Below are 25,354 nucleotides of genomic sequence, written 5' to 3' on the forward strand. Positions count from 1 at the left end.
GTCGTCACTGAGTGTACCCCTAAGACAGGGTATGTATGTCTGTCACCTCACTTGTCATACTGTTACAATGATTAACTTTTGCATTTGGCCCCCTTTCTACTCTGTGAACAACCAGGGGCAGAGGGTATTACTTCCCTCGTCTTTACAGTCCTGGCCTGGCTGGAGGAAATCTCCCTGACTTCATTGCAAACCACTTTCATAGAGTTTCAGCAAAACTCCACATTCAAGGTTTAGAGTAAACGACTGGGCTTCTGTCGGTTATTAGAAAAAATTTTTTAGTGATGCAAAAACCTTTTCAGACTACTCCAGAAAGGGATTGTTGTTTCTTACGTGCAGAGGCATGACAAGGAAGAGGGCCATGCCCGTGGTAGGAAGGGAAAGCATCTGTGTTTCAGGAAGCATAACATGGGCCTGGAGGCAAAATTGAAGAGGTGGCCGGATGCAGGAGGCGGCTCCACTGTGAACAGGGCAGATGAGCTGAGAACAAACTTGAATTAAGCCCAAGAGCAGAAAGGGGAGATTCTGTTTAAAACCCACGTTTGCAATTGACTGGATGTTTGACCTCTGGGCTAGTCATTAACCCCTGTGTCTTAGTTTCCACATCTGTAAAGTGGAGATAATACTGTTTCCCTACTTCAAAGAATTATAGATTAATCAATGTCTGCAAAATGTCTCTAACTTGGGCAACTCTATGTAAATATCCAGAGCTGTGGAGAGGCAGGGAGTCAGGTGGGAAGACCAAAGAAATAAATCTGAGTGTTCTTTTAATTTATTCAAAATGTTCAAAATGAGAAAGAATTGCCAATGTCCTCCTCCTAGAAAATGCTACTAAGGGAAATAACAGTTACATTTGTATGGGGGAGGGCAGGAAATGCCCTTTAAAAGATGGTACGTCTTTTGTTTTTGTGTCTAGTGAGGCCAGTGAACCCCAGCCAGGTGGGGACCCAGGCCTCCTGGGAGGATCCAGGCTTCTGGCCAGTGCCGACTGCTGTTGCTGGCCCTGGAGTGGGTTGTTCACGGCTCGCACGGTCTCCTTGATTTCTTCCGCCTTTGTCCTTGCTGCCCAGCAGCCCTTTGCCACAGTGGAGTCCCCTGCTGGGCCATGGCCTAGAGGTGGGCATGTCTGTCTGTCTGCCTCCCACTCCATTTCTCTCCTTTTAAAGAATTTATGTTAAGACGGACTTTAAGGCAGGTGTCTTTAACAATCTGGCAACATTCCAGAAACTCCAAGATTTTAAAACAAGAACAGCAGAGGGGGCAGACAGTTTGCTGGATGCTATAGCACAGTGCAGTTGACACCTGCAGTGCCCTCACTGGTTGCTTGGGAAGTGGCGATGGGGCTCGTTGGGCTGGTTCCTGCATCAGTGCACGCTTGCCTCGCCTCATCTGCAGGGCTCACTGCTAAACAGCAGCCCTACCCCCACTCACACACATTCAGATTCTCCAAGGAGGAGAGGATCTGAGCTCAGACCATGCATGTCCAACGGCTGTCCTCAACAGCGAGCTATTACGAAGGGACTAGGCAGTTTTAGTTGCTTGGGATTGCTATCTCCTTTTGAGGAACTGCAGTAGTCTAGCTGCTGGTCATTACAACTCACACTGCTTTGCCTGCATAGCTTGCCTAATAGGAAGCAGAGCCCAGTGAGGAAGCTCTCTTGCACAAGGAGTGAGTGGTAAACCCCACTGCACTGCAAATTTAATCCGGTTGTACAATCTAATCTTATGAGGGTAATTTCTCTATGTTGCTTTGCTAGTCATTTATTTTTCTTTTGAATTGTTGAGTTGGACAGGTTGTCTATGAAACAGCCCCTGTGACCTTAAGTGATATTAAACCACTCAGTAAAGTAGCTCAGCTGAGGGTGCTTTTGTACTGTTACTTAGCTTGGAACTATTAGCCTTCTGCCATAGTCTTAGCAGAGTGGCTTCGATAACACCCAAGCATCCTAAGCCGCTCTCTGACTGATGTGTATGTAGATGTGGGGAAGGTTGTTTGTATTCCACCAGGTCCTGTACCTGCCTCTACTTAGCGCTTCCATCTGCAGGCAGAATTGCAGAGTAGGGCCCAAGCTTGGGGTGTGTAGCTCCGGTGAACAGCAACATTGGCACAGCACTGTGTTGCTATGTCCTTCATTGAGAGACTTGCTCCGTTTTATTTCTTCGTTCTGACTGAAATGGTATAAACCTTCTGTCTATTTTTATCTTTCTGAATGAGATCTTTTCAAAGACCACTTCTTTGGGGGGAGCCTGGAATAATTAATTATGTCCCCCCCTCCGTCTTTTCCAATGCATTTAATTTGAACTTTCTTAATGAAAACTCATTTCTCATAAACGCTGGGTTGGCCCGTTTTGTGCGTGCCTGCTCGCTCCTGCTTTGAGTGATGTGTAAATAAGAGGCAATCTGGTGATGAGTTTTGCTTGTGTGGTGCAGAAGGGTGGAGAGGGAGGAGGGCTTGATGAATAGAGGCAACCAGAAAACGTACTTGATAATAACACGGCCATGATTGATGTTGCAATTCCTGAAAAATTATCATTGTGATATAATTATTTGTTTATGAACTGTGCCCTGAGACTCCCAAGTTTGTGATTATTCATGGCACAGATAAAACTCTAAAGTCAATAATTCATCAAGGGTGGAATGGTTTTGTTTGGGGGAGGTGGGAGGGTCACACGGATATTATATCCTGTTTCTGACACTTCCGCTATAAATCTGAGGGCTCCTTAGCACAAGGAAGAGCCACCTCCTTACCCTCTGCTCCCTTTCTTCCTTAAAGTAGTTTTAGAAGTTTTTGCATATCATTAGTTTTAAAAGCTGGAGCTAATTTGATTTTTCTAGAAAATTCTTTCAAGTGGGAACATTATCTGGACCATTCCTTTTGGTGCATCCTATGGCTCTCACATAGGGAGAAGTGACCAGGAGAAGGAAAACCAGCTGAGCTTTGTCCCCAGAAAAGAGCAAGTCAATAGCTGGACGTTGAGGCCTTGACAGTTGTAATTCGTGGCAGAACACACGCTCAGTGAACAGACTTGGGTTAGTCTCTGAGTCTGATCCATAAATGGCATTCATGGCACCTCGGTTTTACAAAATTGATGAATTTAGGCTTATAATTCTCCCTTGAATTCTGTGTGGATTTTACACATATACAAAAGGAGCCTTGGCGCCTCTCACCCCAATTCTGCACCCATGGAGTGGCTGGTATGGTAGTTTTTCTCTTTAAGTTTATTTTTTTTAAAAGAGATTTATTTATTTTGAAAGTCAGAATTACATAAAGGAGAAGAGAGAGAGAGAGAGGTCTGTAAGTCTTAACATTTTCTTCTCATGGTGGGTTTTTCTCTGCCTCAGTTTACTTTTTTCTTAAATCTGTTTCTTTTTTAAGTGAGAAACTTGGTCTGTTAAAAAGATTTAAAAAGATAATAATGTATGTGTGTGAAAGAGAGAGAGAGAGAGAGAGAGAGAGAAGGGGAGAAATCTCTCACCCACAAATCACTCCACAAATGCCTGAAATGGTTGAGGTTGGGCTAGGACCAAAGTCGGGATCTGAGAACACAACCCAGGTCTCCCCGGAACATCCCAGGAACCCAGTATCTGAGCCATCCCCACTGCTGCTAAGGATCTGCTAGCATGAAGCTAAAGTCAGGCTCTGGAGCTGAGAACTGCAGTTACTCTGGTACGGGAAACAGGCCCTTAACTGCTAGGCTGACCCCTCACTTCGTGAAGAAATTTTGACATATTTTTTTCCACCTCAGTTTACTTTTGAGTAGTCCACTGGTAGTGTCTGCCATGGAAGTGTTACATGCTGTGTCCCAGGGCTCCCCAAATCCTGGGGCTAGGTCTCTGCTTCTAGCAGAGGGATTTGAGGCAGCTTCAGAGGGTATGGAAAGTACAAAGACAAGGAGAATGTTTTAGAGGGACAGGCTGTTCCCTACCTTCTGTGCCTAGTAAATCGCATTCCCTAAACTGCTTTTCCCCTGAGCACAGGCCAGCATTCTGGGAGGGCGATAGACATTGAAGAGTGATAGAGACCTACCTGGACAAGGGGTTGCAAAGAGACCTTGGCGTTCTGGGTGACTGGCGGCCTGAGAGGAGATGGTAATTGGATTTGGCAGCTAAAAAGTCTGTGCGGCCGGTGCCACGGCTCACTAGGCTAATCCTCCGCCTTGCAGCGCCGGCACACAGGGTTCTAGTCCCGGTTGGGGCGCCGGATTCTGTCCCAGTTGCCCCCCTTCCAGGCAAACTCTCTGCTGTGGCCAGGGAATGCAGTGGAGGATGGCCCAAGTGCTTGGGCCCTGCACCCCATGGGAGACCAGGAAAAGCACCTGGCTCCTGCCATCGGATCAGCGCGGTGCGCCGGCCGCGGCAGCCATTGGAGGGTGAACCAACGGCAAAGGAAGACCTTTCTCTCCCTCCCTCTCTCTCTCTTTCACTGTCCACTCTGCCTGTCAAAAAAAAAAAAAAAAAAAAAAAAAAAAGTCTGTGCAGTCCTAGGCAGTTCCGAGTAAGAGCGCACACTACTGAGGAAGAGACAGGGTTTTCTATACTCCGTGGGCATCGGGTCCGAGCGGGAGCCATGCCATTGGTGCAAGGTGCCACATTTTACTGCAGGTTAAGAGTTGAATTGTGCCCCTTGAAATTGAAGTCCTCAGCCCTAGATCTTAGCCTGTGGTTTCATTTCCATTTCCTTGTCACAGTAGGGGTGTGGTGGGTGTAACTAGCTGAGTTGCTGTTGTACTTAGGGCTGGTCCTTGATCTAATGTGAGGGGGAGAGAAAGAGGAGGGGAGAGAGGAGGAGAGGCAAGCGCCATGTGAAGACAAGGACACGCACAGGGGGAAGATGGCTGTATGATGCCGGAGGCGGAGATGGGAGTGACAGACAGAGGCTGAGGAGTGTCCAGAAACCTCCCTGGCGCCTCTGTTTCAGACTCGAAGCCTGCAGAGAGAGCATGGAGAAGGTATTTCCGATGTTGTAAGCCACTCAGGTTGTGGTGATGAGGCCACCCTAAGAAATGAAGACAGGGCCGGCGCCGCAGCTCTCTAGGCTAATCCTCCACCTTGCGGCGCCGGCACACCGGGTTCTAGTCCCGGTTGGGGTGCCGGATTCTGTCCCAGTTGCCCCTCTTCCAGGCCAGCTCTCTGCTGTGGCCAGGGAGTGCAGTGGAGGATGGCCCAAGTGCTTGGGCCCTGCACCCCATGGGAGACCAGGAAAAGCACCTGGCTCCTCCATCGGATCAGCGTGGTGTGCCGGTTGCAGCGGCCATTGGAGGGTGAACCAACGGCAAAGGAAGACCTTTCTCTCTGTCTCTCTCTCTCACTGTCCACTCTGCCTGTCAAGAAAGAAAGAAAGAAAGAGAGAAAGAAAGAGAGAAAGAAAGAGAGAAAGAAAGAAAGAGAAAGAAAGAAAGAGAAAGAAAGAGAGAAAGAGAAAGAGAAAGAGAAAGAAAGAAAGAAAGAAAGAAAGAAAGAAAGACAGACAGGTGCCTTCACAGCTTCTCGGCCCTGCGATGAGGGGGACTGGGATGGTGCAGCGTTCTGTCATGATGTCCTTAAAGGAATGCTTGAAAGAACAAGTGCAATTTTGCCTAGAGATTTACTGAAGCTCTACTGAAGCTCTGACATTCATCTTCATACCTTTGAAGGCCACTCAGGTGGAACAGGGCGTAGGTTTGGTCCACTGAACTACAGAGCTTGGATTTTAGCTCAATGCCTTCTAAAAATGGTAACCAACCAGCAGGGGGCTAGAAAGACCCTCAGCACTGGACCTGCGCAGACGTGCCTTCTCTACAAGACGGTCCCTCGCAGTTGCTAGAATTCTCTCGGATGACTGTGTGTTTATATAGCTCAGGGCTCCTCAGTGAGCGTACACTATTCAGTGTTGCTTTTTTTTGAAACCAAGAGCCATTTACTTAGCTATTTATGGTATACAGAGGCATAGTTTACTGTATTTGTTACCAACTGCTTGGGTTCTTTCTTCTCTCTCCTTTCTCTCTCTGCACACCGAATCTCTTGCTGGATACAAGGTAGTTGGTATTGTGGGCACACATCCCAACCACCCCCCAACCCTTCCAGATGTCCATGTAACTGGCATAGAGCTGGCTTCCCCAAGAAGGCACTGCCTTATCCACTTTTGTTGTTGTTGTTGTTGTTGTTTTGACAGGCAGAGTGGACAGTGAGAGAGAAAGACAGAGAGAAAGGTCTTCCTTTTTGCCATTGGTTCACCTTCCAACGGCCGCCACGGCTGGTGTGCTGTGGCCGGCACACCGTGCTGATCCAACACCAGGAGCCAGGTGCTTCTCCTGGTCTCCCATGGGGTGCAGGGCCCAAGCACTTGGGCCATCCTCCACTGTACTCCCGGGCCACAGCAGAGAGCTGGCCTGGAAGGGGGGCAACCGGGACAGAATCCGGTGCCCCGACCGGGACTAGAACCCGGTGTGCCGGTGCCACTAGGTGGAGGATTAGCCTAGTGAGCCGCGGCGCCGGCCCACCTATCCACTTTGATATTCTTTTCTTGATATAAATTCAAGCTATCCTTTCAAACTGTGTGGACAACTCTGCCTCTGGATCAAGTCATGTTTCACTCTTTTGCATCTGCAGCAGATTTATTCGAGAGGCAGAGAGAGAGAGAGAGAGAGAGTGAGCGAGCTCCCATCCCCTGATTTACTCACCAGATGCCTGCAACAGCTGGAGGTGGGCATGGGCCTGGAGGCGGGGCAAGGAACTAGGAGCTCAGTTCAGGCCTCTCATGTGGGTGGCAGAAACTCACTTGGGCCTGCACCTGCTGCCTCCCGGAGTCTGCATTACTGGGAAGCAGAAGTCAAGAGCCAAATTGAGGGTTCAAACCCAGGCACACTGAAGTGAGACGCTGGCATCTCAACACGTAGGCTGAATGCCCACCCCTTCCTCGCCTCAGGCCTCTACTGAGCCACCACAGTTTGTAAATCATTGAGCTAGACACCACCGGGTGGCATGAAGACCAATACGCCGTGATTCACGCCTGCAAGGAGCTGACCAATTCAGCTCCCCTCCTTTATAAGGATTTCCTCAGGGAAGCAAGAGCCTAAAAGGCAGCTGAGGGTGTTCACCTACCTTAGTGTCCCAGGAGAGTGTCTTAGTCTGCCTGGTGTCATTAGCCTTTGGGAATTACGCCTCAGCGCAAAATTTAGTATGTCTTTTTTTTTTTTTTTTTTTTTTACTTTTCATTTTATGGTAACTGTTGGCAAAGGTATTCTTCCTTCTCTTTCAAGTCTTTCATTCATTCTACTTTTCAATCCTGAATAAGAAAATCTTGGCTCCCAAAGACCATCTCCAGGGCTTGATAACCACATACATCCTCTCTTAGCTTCAATGTAGTGCACAAGACAAGTGGATTTCAAATTGCTTTCAACATTCTCAATGGAAGTAGAGTTTGTTAAGGAGTAGGGAAAGATAAGTAAGAACTAGCCTGTAAGTATGAAAAAGATTCTTCTGCTCAGCGAAATGCATATCTTCCCTCATTGCCAAATAACCTAATCTTGGTATCACTGGGAGGGGGGATGGCGGAGGTAGAGGGAGCTGGCCACTGTTGCCTGTCCTGTCCATCATCTCAGACTGCAGCCTTGACTTTGGACTTGCTGCCAGCCTAGCAAGAGAGGCCCTGTCCTGAGGGCTGGCGGGGGAGGTCATCTCCAGATCCTAGCTTGCTCACCAGCACTGGGGCTGAGGAGGTGGCACTACCAATGGGTCTTTCTGGCTGAGGGCTGTTCTTAATATATTCGTGACCTGTTTTAACATGGACAGCTACACATAAAGGACAGGGAAATTGTTGATGCTAAGGAAGGCCAGAGCTTTGTCAAGAATGTAGGATTTCTACCACTTGTATTTCAGAAGCCCCAAATACTCTGAGGATTTCAGTCACTATCACCACATCCAGGGTCCCCATTTCAACCTTCCTAGCCACTGTCCCCAGGTCACAGGCATGAAGGAACGTCCAGAAGTGTAAAGTGGTTCATCTGACTGCCCAGTGTCACCCAGACCCACATCCATAGCATGACACCTGTGCCTTGGTGGGACTGTGCCCACACCAAGCTCTGAAAGCTACCAAGTCAGCTCCCTTGGTGTCTGCTACACTGAGAGCCTTGGGTCAGCTGGCTTCCTCACTCACTGCCAGCCACCCAGGACTGAATTTCTAGCTGTACCAATGTTTGACCTCTGAGCCTGGCTGTTCTATACTCTTCTGACGCTCCAAAAGGCAGACATGTTTTAAGGAAGTAGTTGGGCAAGTGCAATTCTGCACACTCAGTCCCTAGTTTTAAGTATTTATTTCAAGGTCCCATACAGAGAAATCTAGGGCCTCATCACTCCAACAACTATACTTGCCTATCCACCAGCCTGAAACACCCTTCCATTAAAAACAACACCACCACCACAGCTCTGGAAGTGACCAATGTCACTGAAGACAAACTGGAGATGAAATTCTGTTACTGGTAGCTTTTGGACCCTAGTTTGTAAGCTCTGTTCCTTTATAACTCTTCATTTCTTTTTTCTAAAGCAGGGACTTAACAAGTAATCCATCTTGAAATAATAGCTGCCCCCCCCCCACTCCTTTTTTAAAGTTACCAAGTGACCTGCCTTCACCTGTGATACAACACAACCATGGCTTAACTTGTCTGGAGAAAGAAAACACATTTTTTTTAAGTATAGAGAAGATACAGCAATGGAACAGTTGGTTATAGACCTCTGAACTGTAATAGATGAAAATATCGAGTGCATTTTAAATGATTAATGTATGAAAACTCATCACTTGCTGTGCATTAATCAAGAGAAAATGCACACTTCCCATAGTGGTTAATGTCCCAGGTCCACTGTTCAGCTTTGATAATGTGCATAATAATGCTAAGTATGACAATGAGTTGGGGTAGCTGGAAATTTAGGATGGTGGCAAGTTTGGTGTAGTATTTGGATTAGCATCTTACTCTGGGCCTTGTCAGCCTCATCAGTCCACAGCTATGCCTTTTTTTTTTTTTTTTTTCAAAACTAGCAGAACAATGGATGCTTTTTTTTTTACTTTTACTTTTTTTTTTTTTAAATAAAGAAGAATGACCAAGGTACCTGCTTAAACAAATACTACCAGCATTCATTAGTTTGGATGGTTTCATGTAAAAGAAATGATGCCAGATAGTAACAAATCCAAGAGAAGTTTATTATGAAAATGGCACCTGCAGATGAAAAAATTAAGTTACATAAAGACAACCATGTATGTGACATGTATGAGAATCTACAAAAGTATAAAAAGAACCCTGTTGTAAATGAAGTATGTACATTTCTGATTTGCAGCATTATCAATGGTCAATGAAAAAAAATGTTTCAAAATAAGCCAGGCACTCAGGAAGTTAGGTCCGGTTAGCTTCACACAAAACAAATGTACCATAGCTGTCGCTTTGTAACGTTTTAATTAATTTTATATATATATATACTGTAGAGTTGGTAACACTGCTAAGATTTTTACGAACAGATATCCCTTTCCCCATTATTCAGCTACTTGGCACCAGTCTCCTCATAAAAGTTTTCATATATTTGTACAAGAAAAGTTAAAAACACAGACACAGTCTTCACAGGTAATGAAGTGTTTTTTTTTTCATTTTGTCATTTTAAACACTATGGATTTAGACAGCAGCTGTGATTATCTGTTAGTTTAAATCACCAGAAATCATCTTGACACAACACAGAAACATTTATAAAAGAAAAAAAAAACCCAGCTGTCTAGCTGTTTTTTTTTTTTTTTGTAGCTGATAGGTGCATTCCTTTGATTGTTCAATAGCTAGAGCAGAGTTTCCAAAAATTAATCTTTAAATTTCTCGATTGGCCTTCTTCACCTTCCAACCCCGCTTAAATCCTTCAAGTAAGCGTGCTAGGAAAAGCTGTGGCATTTCACGTCTCGTTCTTAGGATTCGATCATGGTTTGGGCCCAACTCACAGAATCAAAAGTCCTGGAGGAATCCACTCAACACAGTGATATTCAAAGGACAGCCGAGTTACTATTATTAGCATTGCACGAATAAACAAATATATATATATATATATAACAATTCTATATTCCATTACCCCCTCCCGTTTTGTTTTTGTGTTGTCAGATGTTGGTTGACCTTTGAAATAATTTTCTGTCTCACTGGTAATTGTTTTATGTATTGCTCCATCAGCCAACCTGGAAGGGAACCAAAGAAAAGCACCCACTGCTTACAGGTAGAGCACAAGGGACTCTGGGAATGTGAACAGCTGAGGCTCTATGGCATTGATTAGGTAATACATCTGAGCATTACTCTTCCGTGCTTTGTGTGGCACTCCAGAAGAGAGAGTCTACCCAGAATTCCGTTGTGGGAAAAATGGCTCCATTCACCTTGAGCTAGTTAAGAGTCTTTTTATCTCTGAGAATGAAGAAGATTTTGGAGATGGGGAAAGGAAAGAAGAGGAGGGAGAGGGAGGGAGAGGAAGGCGAGGTAGGGACAATATACACCAGCGAAGCAACGGCAGGAACTTTAAAAAGGAGAACAGAAGGGTCACAGACAGTAGGAGCAGCATAGGGTGACGTTACAGAGGAAGGCCACCACACAAACACCACTAACCCCCAAGAATCACTGATTCACTAGGACTGCAGGAATGGGACTGTTCCACTCCGGACTAGAGATCGAGCACAAAGAAGACAACGGACAAAACAACTACGTCAGCTTAGTATATACTGCATATAGCAACACACATTGAGACTGCAATGGGACTGACAGCCAAGGACACGTACACACCGTACACATTACAGTTCTCACATCTGTTATTAGATGCCTTAGCAAACAGCTGCCAAAAATGAAGTGGAAGAAGAATTTATACTTGACAGTCATTTGGAGTATTTGACACCACACTGATTTCTGGCAACAAAGACAAAATAGGATGTTTTTTTTTCCTTTTTTTTCTTTTTTTTCCTTTTTTTCTTTTTCTGTTTTTTTTTAATTTACTTAATGTGCAGCTTTCAGTTGCAGTTATCTGTCGGAAGCTTAGTAACCCATTCTTTAGTCTTAAAACTTACTGGTTTCAACTGAGAAGGAAGAACCAAAGGGAAAGAAATTCCATAAATGCCATCCAATCAGTCCCCCAACATACAACCTTCCTTTAGTGTTTTTAGCAAGAAATGAAAAAACCAAAACGTGTTACGTAGTTACGTACTTTCCCTTCTTGTACTCAGAAGTGTTACTGAAGTTGCAGAATTAGCCTCAGTTAGACTGAGTAAGAAAACACAAGGAAAAAGCTCAACAAAAGGCAATATGTACCTAAAATTGCTCCTCAAATCAGTTTGAGTTTCCCCAAAAACCCCTTTATAAAGGGCTTTCCTGATCCATGAAATTTCATGTGAGGCTATGTTTGTTAGTTGGGAGGTAAAACATTTTATGTCTTGCAGCAAATGTTAATGAGGGCTTTGTCTTAACTAACCAAGGAGACTGCAGCAACACTCACACCAGGACAGAACACATTTTTTTTTTCCTCCAAAACCCAGCACAGGAGCTGCATTTTGTATGAAGACATTACAGATTAATAAATGATAGCACCATGGTTTTAGAAATTAAGTTAATGTTTCAGTAATTAACATTTAGTCCAACTTGTTTTTTTTTTAAACATTCTAGTCACAGGCCAGAAATTAAGCTTAAGAACCCAAATTATTTTTTATGTGCAAGTAAGAAAAATCTTAAAATCTCAACCATAAAAAGAGAATTAAATTCTGCATAAAATTCTAAAATATTATTCCCCTATTTGGAAAGGAATCAGGAACAGAAACCAACACCCCAGCCCGTTTCCTTTGACTTCGTCAGACAGGGCACACGGTTTCTATGCTTGTCTCTTTCCATCTTGATCATATCAAGATCTTTCCGGAAGAAAGCCCAATGGTCGTCGCTCGAGGAATCTCTGGCCCACGAGAGTGAGTATTCTATGGCAGAGGCAAATACACACGAAAGACATCTTAATAAAGATGCAAAAGGGATAGAACACAACGGGACCCGACACACGTGGCGGAGGAAGAAGACAGAGCGGCAGGCAACCGGTGGTCGGAGCCTCGGAAGGCAAAAAAATAAACCTATCTTTACAGGAACGAAGGAGTCAAGGCAAAGAAAGCGGGGGTGGTCTGGGGGCCGTGGTGTCGCAGAAGACGCTGACCTGCTGGAATCCAAAGTGCTAAGAAGGAAGGGTGGAGAGGGAGACGCCGAGGGGACCCCGCGCCGCTCAGTCCTCCTTGCGCTCCAGAGTCTGCGCCGCGTGGATGCCGTTGCTGTACACGGGGAAGGGCAGCGTGGAGAAGAGTCCCTCGGCCGTGGTGAACACGTTGCCGCCGGGCATCTGCGTGAGGCTGGCCGCGCCGCCCGCACCGCCGAACGGTCCCGACATGTTGAGCCGGTGCACGTGGTGGTACAGCATCTCCACGGGCGTCTTGGGGTCGAGGCCGAAGCCGGGGCTGTTAACGTCCACGAAGTTAACAGCGTGCGCGTTGGGCAGCAGGTTGCCCTGCATGGCCAGGGTCACCTCGGCGGGCGCGTAGCGGATGGTGCCCGTGGTGTAGACCCTCTGCGCGGCCGTGCTCGTGGCGGCCAGGGTCCCGGTCACCCGGTGCACCAGCGGCAGCACCACGTTGCCAGCCTGCAACCTCTGCAGCGCCTCCAGGTCCCCAGTGTACAGCAAGGAGTTGGACGCGCTGGGGCCGCCGCCGCTGCCCCCGCTGCTGCCCCCACCGCCGCTTCCCCCACCGCCACCACCCCCGCCGGGGTGCTTGTCCCGCGGGGACGCCGAGAGCGGGGGCGACAGCGGATCGGAGGCGACTGGGGCCAAAGCTGCGGCGGCCGACGCGCCAAACTGAGTCTTGCGGGCGGCCGCGCCGTCGGCGCCTGGCGGGGTGAGGACCGAGTCGGGGATGGCCACGTGCAGCCCTCCACCGCCGCCACCACCGCCACTACCGCCACCGCCGCTACCGCCACCGCCACCACCACCGCCGCCGCCACCCGGCGGGGACGGGAAGTGCTCAGAGCTGGGGGGCTTGGTCATGCTGTAGGGGGACTCGTTCCTGCAGATCTCCCGGTTGGGCGGGTAGTTCCAGATGCTGCTGTCGTTGTCGAAGTTGATGGGTTCCGAGATCTCCGTCTTGATCTTGAGCACCGAGGCACTGTGCGGCGAGGACAGCAGCCGCGGCGGCTCCACGAGGCCGGCGTCCAGGCCGCCGGGGCTCGACGCGCTGGACAGGCGCCGGCGGCTGGCGCTGCCGCCCTTCTGCCGTTTCCGCCTCTTCTTGCGCTTCTGGTGCTTGCTGGAGGCCTGCGCGCCCGCCTCGCCTGCGCTGTCCGAGTCCTTGGCGCTGTCCGACGTGAGCGACTCGCAGTTCTGCAGCCGCAGGTCCGACTCGCTCTCCACGTAGCGCTCCACCTTGATGTGCATGGGCCCCAGCGCGCCGAAACCGTCCTCGGCCGCCTTGGGGTTCTCAAAATCCGAGTGCTCGAAGCTGTCGTCGCTGTCGCGGCTGTCGGGGTTGCTGGAGCTGTGGCCGTCGTCGTTGCAATTCATGTCGTTGTCGCACGCGTTGCCAGACTTCTTCCGGTCGGGCTCCGGGTCTTCGCTATTCTCCGACTGGTTGCCCTTCTCGTCCGACTTGGAGTTCTCGTTGTCCTCTGCGAGGGGGCCCGCGACCCACGTGGCGGGAGCGAGGGGGGCGACAGAGAGAGAGAGACAGAGAGAGAGAGGGAAGAGGCAGTTAGCAGGGCGGGGCAGAGCCGTGAGGCAGCGGACACGGGGGTCTTGTCCACCACCTTCTGGGGCTTTCTCTCTAGCGGGGGGCCTTGGCGTGGATCAGGGGATCCGGGACACCTGTTTACAAACGCAGACTCTCTGTACCCCGGACTTCCTGCATCAGCTTTTGCATTTGCAGCAGATCCCTAGGTGGTTCTTGGCCACAGGAAACTTTGAGAAGAGCTACCCAGGGGGCCGCAGGAAGTGAGGGGTTAGTCAAGCAGCAAAGGGCCGGGATGCGAGGTGGCTTTCCGTAGTCCTGCCCCTGTTGCTGGTGAATATTTATGCCTATTGCAAACCACTCTCCGAGTTGCTATGAAACTTTTTCAACATATCACTTGAGACTCACCACCTGACTCACCACACATCTTTTATTTCCTTCTCTTCTCCCCTGCTAGAATAAAAGCCCCAGTGGGGCTGAGGGTGGAGGATTTTGTCTGTTTTGCTCAGTGCTGTATCCTCTATAAGGTACAGAGAATAGTCTAGAACCTCTACCATAGCAAATAACTTTCAAGTGAATACTATGTGCAGGACAGGAAAACAACCAAGATCCTGGGCACATGCTGTTGCCCTTCTTCCACCTCCCTGATGGCTGGGATGGTTGCACGGGAACCCTAGCCAGCTGCCGCATTTCTGGGGGAATAGATTTTCCTAGTAACACAACCTCAGAAGACTGAGGGGGTGTGCCCTGACGCTTCTGGGTGGCAGGCTGGAACTACTCGTCTTCCTCTCCCCCTCGGTAGCGTTGTGTGTGTGTGTGGGGGGGGAGGGAGGATGTAAGATGTTTTGATAGCTGTACAGTTCTGTAAAGTTGTGTGTTCCTAATCTCTGTGTGTCCTAGAGGGAAGCTGGGGACTGGAGGAAAAGTAAATTTGTATATTAACTTTCCTGTGCGCCAAGGAACTACTTAGGAAGTCTGCTTCGCAAAAGAACTAGGAATGGGAAGTGCGGATTTGTGCTGCTTATGTTCAGAAGTAAGTAACAGTCCAGCACACTGAAAGAGGTTGTTTACTGATGCCATGGAGCATCCGACTGTAGAGGTCAATCCCAGCTTGGTGAGGATGTGAACATGGGAGACTCAGAGTCTCAGGCTGTCCTGGAGAGAGTGCTGCACCTGGTACCTGCACCTAGTGACAAGACCACAGCTAGCTATGGGGTTAGGGCAGGGTTCCTTCTGTGTGGCTGGGGAGGGGGTCTGACATTAAGTGACTGCTAAACCAATCTCTGTATATCTGTGTGAGAGTGTGTGTGATGCACTGTGCCTCCACAAGTAAGCATGTATGTATATATCATCTTACATGTTATTATACACATGTGTGTAGTGGGTATAGAAGTAATGACACTTGTGTGTGGAGAGAGACGAGCCTCAGTAATAACTTGGTCTGGAATGTCTCTCTCTCCCACTTGACCGTGGCCCCTTGGCCGCTGCCACCCCTGACATTTGGAAAGGCAAGCCAGCCCTGCAGAACATGGAGAAGTAATACCTGTAATACCTGAGGTGTCTTTAGAGTCTGATTCAGAGTCCGAGGTCTCCGAGGACTCCGATGTCTTCTCCGGCAGGTGGGGGAGCTGTGCTATGTCCATGGGGGTATCCTTGTACTCAGGATTGCTGTGGGGGAAGGAAGGCAGTCATCAGGCGGGCAGGTGCCCATTCTGCACAGTTTGCTAGAGACCGGCTTCTCCCCTACGCCTGGCCCCACGCTTCTGGAGTTGAGGTTAGCAGACTAAATGGGAGAACACCCCTTAGTTCTTCAGAGCACTTTGACACACGCTTGGATTCTGTTTTTTTTTTTTTTTTTTTTTTTTTTTTTGTGCCAGGGTACAGGTGCACCATAGTACAATGATTGAATACCCAAATGTGGCATGAAAGCCACTAAAAGGCTTTTAAATAATCAGGTACCACTGGGGGCCAGGAACTCTGCTGCTTGACATTCCTCCCAGTGTGCCACCTGGGGGGAAGGGGAATGACAAGCACTCTCCACACTCATTCCCATACCCCCTTGCTGGGCCCTATCTTCTCTTGGGCTCCCAATGAGTCCACTGCCTCGGAACCCTTGTCTTGGCCGCTGGATGTAGCTTCTCAGCTGTTCGGATGGTTCCAAAGCTAGGGGGGGTGGGGGCAGAGCCCTCTGTGCCTAACGATCTGACAGATGCACAGGTGCACCTTGGGATGCATGGATTCTGGCTACTGAACTGTCAACACACCCATTACAATCACATTTTCATCTGTTCATGTGGTGTACACCTGTGGCTTGTTAGCTGGAACTCTGATTGCAGTGGGGGAGAGTCCCAGTATGAAAGAGGCCCCAACAGAACGGATCTAACCCTGTTGGCACAAATGTGCTTAATTTTTGTTCTATTTTTAATTCAGAAGCAAGCCACTTCTGGAACAGAGGGCACGTTCGGTCAGTCTGAGCTGGCTGTCTTCTGGAAATGCCATTCCAAGGCTTGCCTGACGGGTGCTAGGCAGAGGCTGCTGGAAGTGGGAAGTGTCTCTCGTACTCGGCATGACGGCTAGCCACACAGACACAACAGATGATCACGGACTCATTAGCCAACCTCTAGTGAAATGCCTAGATTGAAGAGTCACTGTTTCAGTAAATACTTAAAACTGCAAGTGTCCCTGGGAGGGTTAATTCACTAAGATGAATTATCAAGCATTTCCGCCTTAGTGAGAATTAGCTTCCACAGCAAAGCTTTCTCTAGATAATCAGATAAGACTAATGGGGAGAAGATGGACTTAGCACTTTGCGGTCTCTGAATACTTGAAGAGTCTATAATTCTCTTAAGCCATGGGAAGAAGACCGGAAGAGTAGAAATTTCAGAACAAGGAAGGTAAAGGCTGGATGGGGGCTGGAAGTGAGGAATTCTGGGAAGGAAGAAGTATTGCTCAAGGAAGAACGACAGGAAGGAGGAAAGAGAATCAAACTTGAGTAGTTGCAACTGTGCCAAGGCCACCTGCTTTTTGTACTAGCTCTCTAGTCTAAAGCAGCGACAATGGCGTGTGGTCAGCCTGCTGGCATTTCCTCCACTAAAGCCCATCCGCAGGAGTTCCCTTTGGTCCAGCTACCAAGGGGATTCTCAGGTCACTTGTCCTCCAACTTAGAGTCTTTTGTCATCGACCTTAGGGTGGTGGGCCTTTGGGTCAACTGAAACAGGCCTAACACATCTGAGATTAAGTTCTTGCGTCTGGACACTAGTCTTGGATACCCAAACTACTTTCTTCTTGTCCATATGGAATGCAATGGAACAGAATCACCAACACTCATAAGCCTGTACCATTCAATCCCAGGCTCAGTGATCAATGGTTGATCAACAGTTGCATAGATTGATTTGTCCTTGGACCTTCTTCCTCCCTCCACTGGGGGAGTAGGGATGTATGGGGAAGATGACGATGAGGAGGCAGTAAGACACCTCCAGATAGTAAGAACTCTCACAAAAGAGGAGTAGCAACCCTATAGATGACTTCAGTACCCTCCATTACATTAGTATGGGAGACTCATAGCCTATAGTGTTCCTGTTACCAGTGCTGAATTCTTAATGGTAAAGAGTCTCTTTGGCTCAATACCACTTTTTCCTAACAGAAGAATGTCAATGCCAAAATATCTCATTCTGTTTTTCTGTTTGCCATATGAGCTTTATAACCTGTACCAGAAAACTCTATGTAAAAGGATTTCTTGATGTTGGGATCCTTACTGAAGATAGCTCCAATACAGGGGATAGTTTGCAGGAAAATTGAGCCTTGGTGAAAGCTACATTAAATACACATACTTTTACCTTTAGTGAGAATTAATGTAGAGCAGAAGAGGTCAGAAAAGGAAAAAGAAAGGAGATAAATGAAGACTCTTTTAAGTGGTACACATTAAGGCCCTCTCTAGAGCGATAACCATTAGTGTCTGATTGATATGCTGTTGGTAGCAAGCCCATTTGTGCCTTTGAGCCATCACCAAAGTATGTGAAACACTGAAGGGCCGGTGCTGATGAGCCATGGTTGTTAGCATCTCAGCCCCATTGGGCTGTCTCAAAGAAAAATAAGATCCAGATACTCCCTGTCTAAATTATCAGCCAAAGCACACCAACTTCCATTCATGAGTTTTCCTACCATATGAGCTCTCCAGGGTGGCACTGGGCCCACAGAAGCCAAAGACTAGAGAGATGGTGGTGGAGGGAAGCCAGGCCAAGTGCTGTGACAGCTTCGTGACAGGACTGACAGAGGACTCCCCAGAAAGCTGCCCCCCCCCCCAGCTCAGGCCATGTGGTCTGTTGGTCTCGATTACATTTCCTCTGGTTTGTATGTAAAGATAGAAAGTTGATGGGGAAAGAAAAAAAAAAAAAAAGATGTCTCATTCCAGAATTTAAGAAATCATTGAACTTGGAGTTGTTCATGGGATATAAACCTGACGCCAGATTTTAAGAGATGTCAAACTGGCCTGAGATCCTGGAACAGTGGACAAGAGAACACTGCCTTCACGTTGCTAACGAGATTCGAGTGGCTTCTGGCAAAGCCATTCATACCACTGGCCCACCCTTTAACACTTAGGGAATGAAATCCTAGGCAATAAGCCGAGGGTGTCAGATGGATGAAAGAGAAGAAGATAACGAACCCCTGCTATTTTCTCCCAACCCCCCTTAGCCCAGGGACTGGAGAGGGTGAGTGTGCATGTGTGTGTGGTGAGGATAAGGAGGTTATTTGTTTAAAAAACTGCTTCCACTGCAGGCAAAAGTCTGTATTCTTTATGTGGCCTGAGTGTTCATGGGGAAACCAAAGAAACTTTTGAAGAGCTGCCCACATGTTGAGAGTCCAAGAATTACTGAAAATCTTGCAACTCTTCCCTGTAGGTCTCTTGCAACATAGTTAGGTCTTCTCACATTTCTTTGAATCTCATGGCCGAAAGAGCCTGTCAACAGGTAACACTCACATGTCAGCTATTAACTGGAGCACTGCATAGTTGGTCACTGAGACAGAAACTTTGAAAAAAAGAATTAGAAATATACCTAAGAAGGTAATTCACCCAGATGATATTCTTTTCATTTGCATTCTTGGCATTGATGGCTATGGTGGCACTAGACTGTATCCAAATATATCCTCCATTCTTCTGCATCCAACGATAATACTTCGTCACACACTGACCCTTGTTCAGCACTAGGAAAAGAGCAAAAACACAACAGAAGGCATTGCATTAAGACTAGGATGAGATGATTTTCATCTTTGCTAAATCCTCGATCCTAGAAACAGGAGGTCCTGCACCAAGTCTTGGGTAGCCCCTGTATGCTTTGCAGAAGCACATATCGTATGCACAAGGCCATTAGGAGGACAAATAGGAAATCAGCAATTCAGTGGAGCGGCAGTCCTGGAGTGGGGGGGATTCAGGCATTTGTGAAGAGACTTTATTCCGTTTTGGGCAGCCATGGCGTGAAAGGAAGACTAAAAAGACTACAAATCTTTTTGGCTCACAGAACACCTAATGTGGTGTGGATATTGTCACTGGGTTTGACGTCAGCTGGGAAGAAGGGCAAATGTGCATGCGATTTACTCCTAGCTTCGAGGTAGACCTCTTGGAAATTCTGGATATTTGAATGGTTCAGAGAATGTCTTAGCCTGCTGTCTTTGATCATTTCTCCTCGGTGCGAGCAATATTGGCCGGCGTCTGTACACAGCAGTCCCTTTTGATCTTGTCTAACGGAATATATAGTCCTTGGATGAACTACATTTACATTGGTCAGTCGAGGGGTGGGGAGGAATTCTGGTGAGACTTTGCTGTACATTGCAACAAAATAAATTCCCCAGTCAAGTCAGAGAAAAACACTGGCCTAAGGGAGGCACAGAATTGACTTGGTGAGAGCCAGACAGAGTGACAGCTACACACGGACTCTGAAATATGGCCCCAAATGAAGGAACAAGTAAAAACAATCAGTAATGGGGATGGGTGCCATTAAATACCCACTGAAAGACAGCTTTAAAATGCAGATGTTAAAAATGATACTTTAACCAAAATCTTGCCAAGTTGAAATTGATTTGATTTGTATCTGGATCCTCGTAAGCTAGTAAAAGGGGGAAAGTGCAGTAAATCATCCCCTGAAATAAAGTGCTTTGGACGGCAAGGGTTTATAAGGATGCCGGAAATGTGCAAAAGCTGCCGCTCGGCGCCCCCTCCCCAAAGCGCACCAGCTGGCTGGCCACTAGAGGGCAGTGTGCACTCGTCTACCTCTCCCACTTTTGGCATGTCCTTGTCTCCGTCTGCTAAAATGAAAAACCTCTAACTGCTGTAATAAATTTGGCTAAATTAGCTGCTAAATGGTTATCTCAAGTAATATGTATTTGCATTAATCATCTTGCTCTAAACCAGAACAAGCCAGAGTCCTAAAGACGTAGTAAATTCATATTGTCCATTTAATTACGGCTAATAAGTGCTTCATATACAATAGTTTCATGAAGTACATTTTGATTTTTTTTTGGGGGGGGTGTGGACGGGTAGAGGGAAGTCACTTTGGAAAAGAGCCGTGTTGAAGCCTGCTGCGGCTTTCCCATCACGTCCCGAGCTTCTCTTCCCAGTTCTGAAAGTGATCAAATATCAACCCTCCATATATTATCTCCATAAACACATAAACTTGGAGGTTTTTCTCCCAGGCTCTCTGTCTTCTCACAATATGCCAAATGGCTGGTTGTAAAATTTAATACTTACGTCTTCACCATTCCTTGGGAGAGCCTCACTCTGATGAGTGTCTCAAAGTGTGGCAAGTTCCAGACTGAGATGACTCAACAGTTGAGGGTATTTTAAGGGCCCAGTCTGCACCCTTCTGACCGTGGCCAGGCTCCACAGGTAGCATAAGACTCTGCTTTTGTAGGCAATCGTACGTCCTGCCATTCCGCACGCGTGGCTTCCTGGGTTACAAACCGAGTGGTGAAGCTGAAAGCAGTAAAATACTGACTCTGCCATACAGCTCTTCTGTCAAACCACTGTTGCGTGCAACAAGATGCGCTTTTATTCAAATCCTCTCGACCTGCTTAACTACGAGCAGGGAATGAACGACGGGTTATGTAATCCTGCCCGCCGTTTTCACTGGGAAAACTTTCATGGCACCTCCAGGACTGGTCACTGGTCTGTGTGTCCATCTGCTTTGTACCTCGGATAAGGAATCGTTGCAAATGCTGCCAGCATTTTTTAACACAAGCAAGGAAACGGAGCAGCCCCTTTTTAGGATGGTGGAAAGAAAACCTCGAGATGGCAGAACCAGATCAGCCCAGCCTGCCTGGGGGCTCCGGACTGAACTTGACCAAAGCAGGCAAAAAACAAAACAGAATACCTACCTCCAAGCAAACAAACAAACCCACAAATTCTCAGAACACAGAGTATATGAAAGGACAGAGGGATAAAGGAATTATAAGATAGAATTTGCAGAATCAACAAAAAGATTAGCCCACTCCCTTCCTAATAACTTTTTACTGAAAAACTGAGTCCCAATTCTCAACTAGATACCTAGCAAAACCTCCGCCTCCCTGGTGGTCTCCTGCTTGGTACCAGGGAGTGGCTGAGAGACTTATTTGCTGAAGGACTGACAGGGTATCATTGTTTTTGAGTTAGGACAAGAGGATTCTGGGTCTGTTTAAATCTGTGTTTGCTGAGAAGATAACTAGGAGTTGATTAGGGCCCGGGAATGCAGGAACACTGCGTTTTTGATCTCCCAGGCCAGGGGCCATCCAGCAAAGACCAGAGACCTAAACACGAGAAAGACAGGACAGGTGGATTTCCATGACAGAAGTTAACTCCAATACCACTGAAGGAGAAGGGCCCACTTGAGGGATTCCTTGGGGAGACAGCTGTTGGGCTTAACTTAGCATGGTGACAACCACAAAGCAGGCTGGGCAGGCCACTGGGGTGAGCTGGTGACCATGATTAGGAGTGGAGCTGTGGTCAGGCTTAGGGCCAGTCTGACCAACAACTGTTAATGGGGAAACCTACCGTAGTCTTCCATCCTGATTCTGTGCTGGGGCCAAGTTCTTCCTGGATGAGACCCCTGCCTCAGGGGGCACTAGGTAACTACAGAGAGGCCGTCGATTTTAGTCCCACGCCGTGAAAGCAGCACGTGGTGACCAACTACTGCCCAAGCTGCTTTCCTTTTTCAGGAGGTCCCAGCAAAAAAGCCCCAGTGGAATTTTGCTCTTTAAAAAGGAACATGGAATTGTTTTTGTTGGGGGCTCTGCAATACAAATTTATGGCTTTGCTATGCAGTGTCTTACTTGCCAAAAAAAAAAAAAAAGGCACACTGGCAAGCCAGTGGGATCATTCCAGCCGCTGGAGGCAGGGTCTGACAGCTTTTCCTGCGCTCACGTGGTCCTAATCAGCTCCCAAGGAGAAGCAACCTTGGAGCCAGTTTGGAAGAGATTTTTAGCATGTACTATACTAGCTAACTGGCAAACCACATGCAAAAACTTCACTGTTTTTCCTCGAATCCAGTGGCTGTTGCTTTCGCTGTGGATCATGGGGAGAAATGGGAGACTATGAGAGTTAGTCTGTTCCAGGAAATCCCTTTTGTGGGCAAAACCAAAAATAAGCACCATGCAAACTGCTTGCCATGGAAGTCCTGAAAACCAGGTAATTGCTCCTTGCGAAAGAGAGACACCCTTCAAACCAGCACGCCCAGGAGTAAATTCTTAACCATGAGTGCAAAGTCGAAAGGGAAGGAAGCAAAGGACATATGGCTGTGGACTGGATTTTTAATATCCTGTCTGGAAGCCTGTGGACTTCTAACACACAACTTGGCATCTTTGGTTTGTTCAAAATTCACTTTCCCGCTGGTCCAAAATTTGGGGGTTGGGTATCCTGTGAGTCCTTCCCTGAATCCACAGGTCTGTGTCACACCATCCCCAGAATTGGGTTTTTCCAGCTGTGCTTGGGAGACCGAGTTTCCATTTGAGGCTCTCAAAACTTGGACACATCCTCTCTTTCAATTGCACAAGGAAAACACAGAGCTATGGAAGGACGCATGCGCTCTCATAGCTTCACTTACAGTATCGCCTGGCTCCAGACCAACGTGTGCATGCCCCTGCCACCCATAGGAGCCTGTTCCTTAGCACCCTGAGGTCAAAGGCAGCACCGGGTACCAAGTGCTCTTGGCTGCTACTGCCCTGGGAAAACCGACGCTGTCCTCAGCACCACCATACCCTCCACGCCCGAAGCGTCTCAGTCAGAAACTGCGCTCCAACCAGGGGTGGCCTCGCACGTTGGGGGAGAATCCGACAGAGACAGACGGAGAGATCTGAAGCCTCCTGGCTGAACTGATTTGGCTCTGCGCCTCTGACAGTTAGAGAACCATGAGCAAATGTCTCTGGACAGTGGAGTCAAAAGAGCACCCCTACCCCCCAACTGTGACTTGAGCTGGCAAATACAGGTCCATCCAAAGCAAGCTACCAAGTGCTTAGTTTTAGAGTATGTAACCTTTTCCATCAAATGCACCTTTCTCCCCAAAAGAGGGGATGCTAAGTTTTACTGAATATCTTTTTAAACTGTCACCTCTTCTTGTGGCTGGAGCTTACATGTCTGCATAGAGGAAGCATCCTGCTTGGGGGGGCTGGTGGCTGTAGCCCCCAGATCTGCTGAAGCTCACATCCATGGCCCCATGCACAGGAACCAACAGAGGGATTTCAGTTTTCCTTGGGAAAACTTTGTCCACAGACACAGAGCCTTGACTGAAAGGACATAAAGGAAGCCAGTGTCTAGGGCAAGAACGTGAATTCTGTTAGTAAATTGAAACACATCAGTCCACGTTTGCCCTCAGGGATACGGGAGGAGAAAAGAGAACGTGCTCTCTTCCTGTGGGACTGTCTTGCAAAAGCCAAGCCAAAGATTCTAAATAGTGAGCGAGTTGTGTCTCAGAAAGAAGGAAGCAGCCCAAACGCAGTTTCAAGAGGAGATGCAGAACTCATCTCAAAAGCGGCCTTTTAGCAAGTGTTCCACAAAAGGACATTTTAGCGGTTTGCATATGCATTAAAAAGCTGCAATACTTAGTGCATTCAGGTAAGTATAGAATAAATAGGAAATGGTGAGGTCATCGGGAGAGTCCACACTTGACATTCACACAGCTGAACAAAGAGCTTCATTATCATCATGGCGATAGGAGGACCCATCTGCAGGGCCCTGCACCCCCTCCTGGAGGTACCTTCCTCAATGGCTGTGGAGAACAGGGAGCAGGTGCCTTCTGCAGGAGACGCAAAAATTATTTTTGAATTCACTAAAGTGTGTGTGTGTGTGTGTATGTGTGTGAATAAGTAAGGGGGGGTGTGCTTGAATCACACTTCCTACTTAATACCACAGTTGGGTGCTTGGCTGTAGCCACTAGTTCTCTTTCTACATTCACAAAACTGGCAGATGAAACATGAAAAAGAATACTGACTCTTTAATCTCGGCTTCTCCACCTAAGGCCCAAGGCAGGCTGACAGGGAACTTCATTCTGGAAACAGGGTCTTTTTTTTTTTTCCCTTTAAATTCTGGATTACTTTTTCTTCTGCTTTTGAAAACTATAGGCTACAGGGGGAATGATCCTGACCTAGACTTACAACAAGAACAAGTTTCTTTATCTAAAAAGTTATAGTCCTTGATGCTTACAGGAAGGTCATTTTCAAAACCCACAGGAGAAACAGCATTATAGCCAGAAACTGCAGTAAGTGCTTTATTTACTTGCAACAGAGACAGCTTTTCATTTAGCACTGCTTGTAGGATCAGCCAACACTTTGAGGCTGGGCCAATGTTCCTAATAGATTTTGCAATTAGTGAGCTAGATGTCTTAAAGAGCAGGCATCCACAAATTGGTTTTTAGTTTATTTATTTACTTATTTTTTTTTTGTAAATCTATGCACCGAGCAATATTTGGAAAAGTTGGCTGATACTTGATACTTAATGTGACTTCCGTGCTTAAGGACAGGAGACCTGTGATTGACTGGGCATCATCTATGGATTTTTACCCCCAATACGCTAATGACAGGCCTTGCTTGAATTGCTATCTCTGTGATTTACAACCTCAGAAGAGGTTTTTTTTTTCTCTATACCACTTGCCAATTGATAGATTTTTATTAACTGTTAATATTGAATCATGCAGAAAACTTTTCATCGATTTAGAACATGTCAATTTCCCTTTTCTCCCTGACAATGAATGGAAATGATGGAGGCGCAGGCTTTTAAACACTGATGGTGCCTGTCCCCCACCTCAGCAAGGCTCAGAGTAATTGCTGGCACCAGTGGCATTCAGATCTCAGATCGTTTCAAGCTGTCTTCATTCCTACCAGCGCGTTTCCAAACTACCCATTGTCCTTTTCACCTGAGAAGAGTTAAGGACGGTCTAAGCTTTAGCCCCCATGCTTTCTCTTTTGTGGTCACTTCTCTATTAGGAGAAACAATAAACTCTCCCCCTTGGAATGAAGAAAGATTTATGGCCAGTAACAGAGACATGGTGGATTTGGTCAATCATTCGGTAAGATTTGTTTTGAGTGCCTACTCTGTGCCAGACACTGGGGGATACCATGGAAAGCACAGTGGACCGCGGGCCTGCCCCTACCCCCTACAGTAGTCTCAATCATGATGA

General features: G+C 47.3%; 1 protein-coding gene across 10 annotated transcripts in view; it reads right to left on the reverse strand.

The window, feature by feature from the left end:
• Positions 1 to 9,149: 9,149 nt before the first annotated feature.
• Positions 9,150 to 25,354, reverse strand: part of NPAS3 (neuronal PAS domain protein 3) — a 927,347-nt gene continuing 911,142 nt past the window's right edge. For 7 of the 10 annotated variants that reach the window (XM_070053760.1, XM_070053764.1, XM_070053759.1 and 4 more), the window contains 3 exons: positions 18,773 to 18,920; positions 15,262 to 15,386; positions 9,150 to 13,659 (listed from right to left, as the gene is read on the reverse strand). In XM_070053760.1, the coding sequence (XP_069909861.1) occupies positions 12,230 to 13,659; positions 15,262 to 15,386; positions 18,773 to 18,920 (1,703 nt within the window). In that variant the 3' untranslated portion in view covers positions 9,150 to 12,229. The remainder of the gene's footprint in view (positions 13,660 to 15,261; positions 15,387 to 18,772; positions 18,921 to 25,354) is intronic. The other 3 variants (XM_070053762.1, XM_070053761.1, XM_070053765.1) reach the window with 1 other exon arrangement.

The sequence above is a fragment of the Oryctolagus cuniculus genome, chromosome 12 (assembly GCF_964237555.1).
Source record: "Oryctolagus cuniculus chromosome 12, mOryCun1.1, whole genome shotgun sequence".
NCBI classification, from domain to species: domain Eukaryota; kingdom Metazoa; phylum Chordata; class Mammalia; order Lagomorpha; family Leporidae; genus Oryctolagus; species Oryctolagus cuniculus.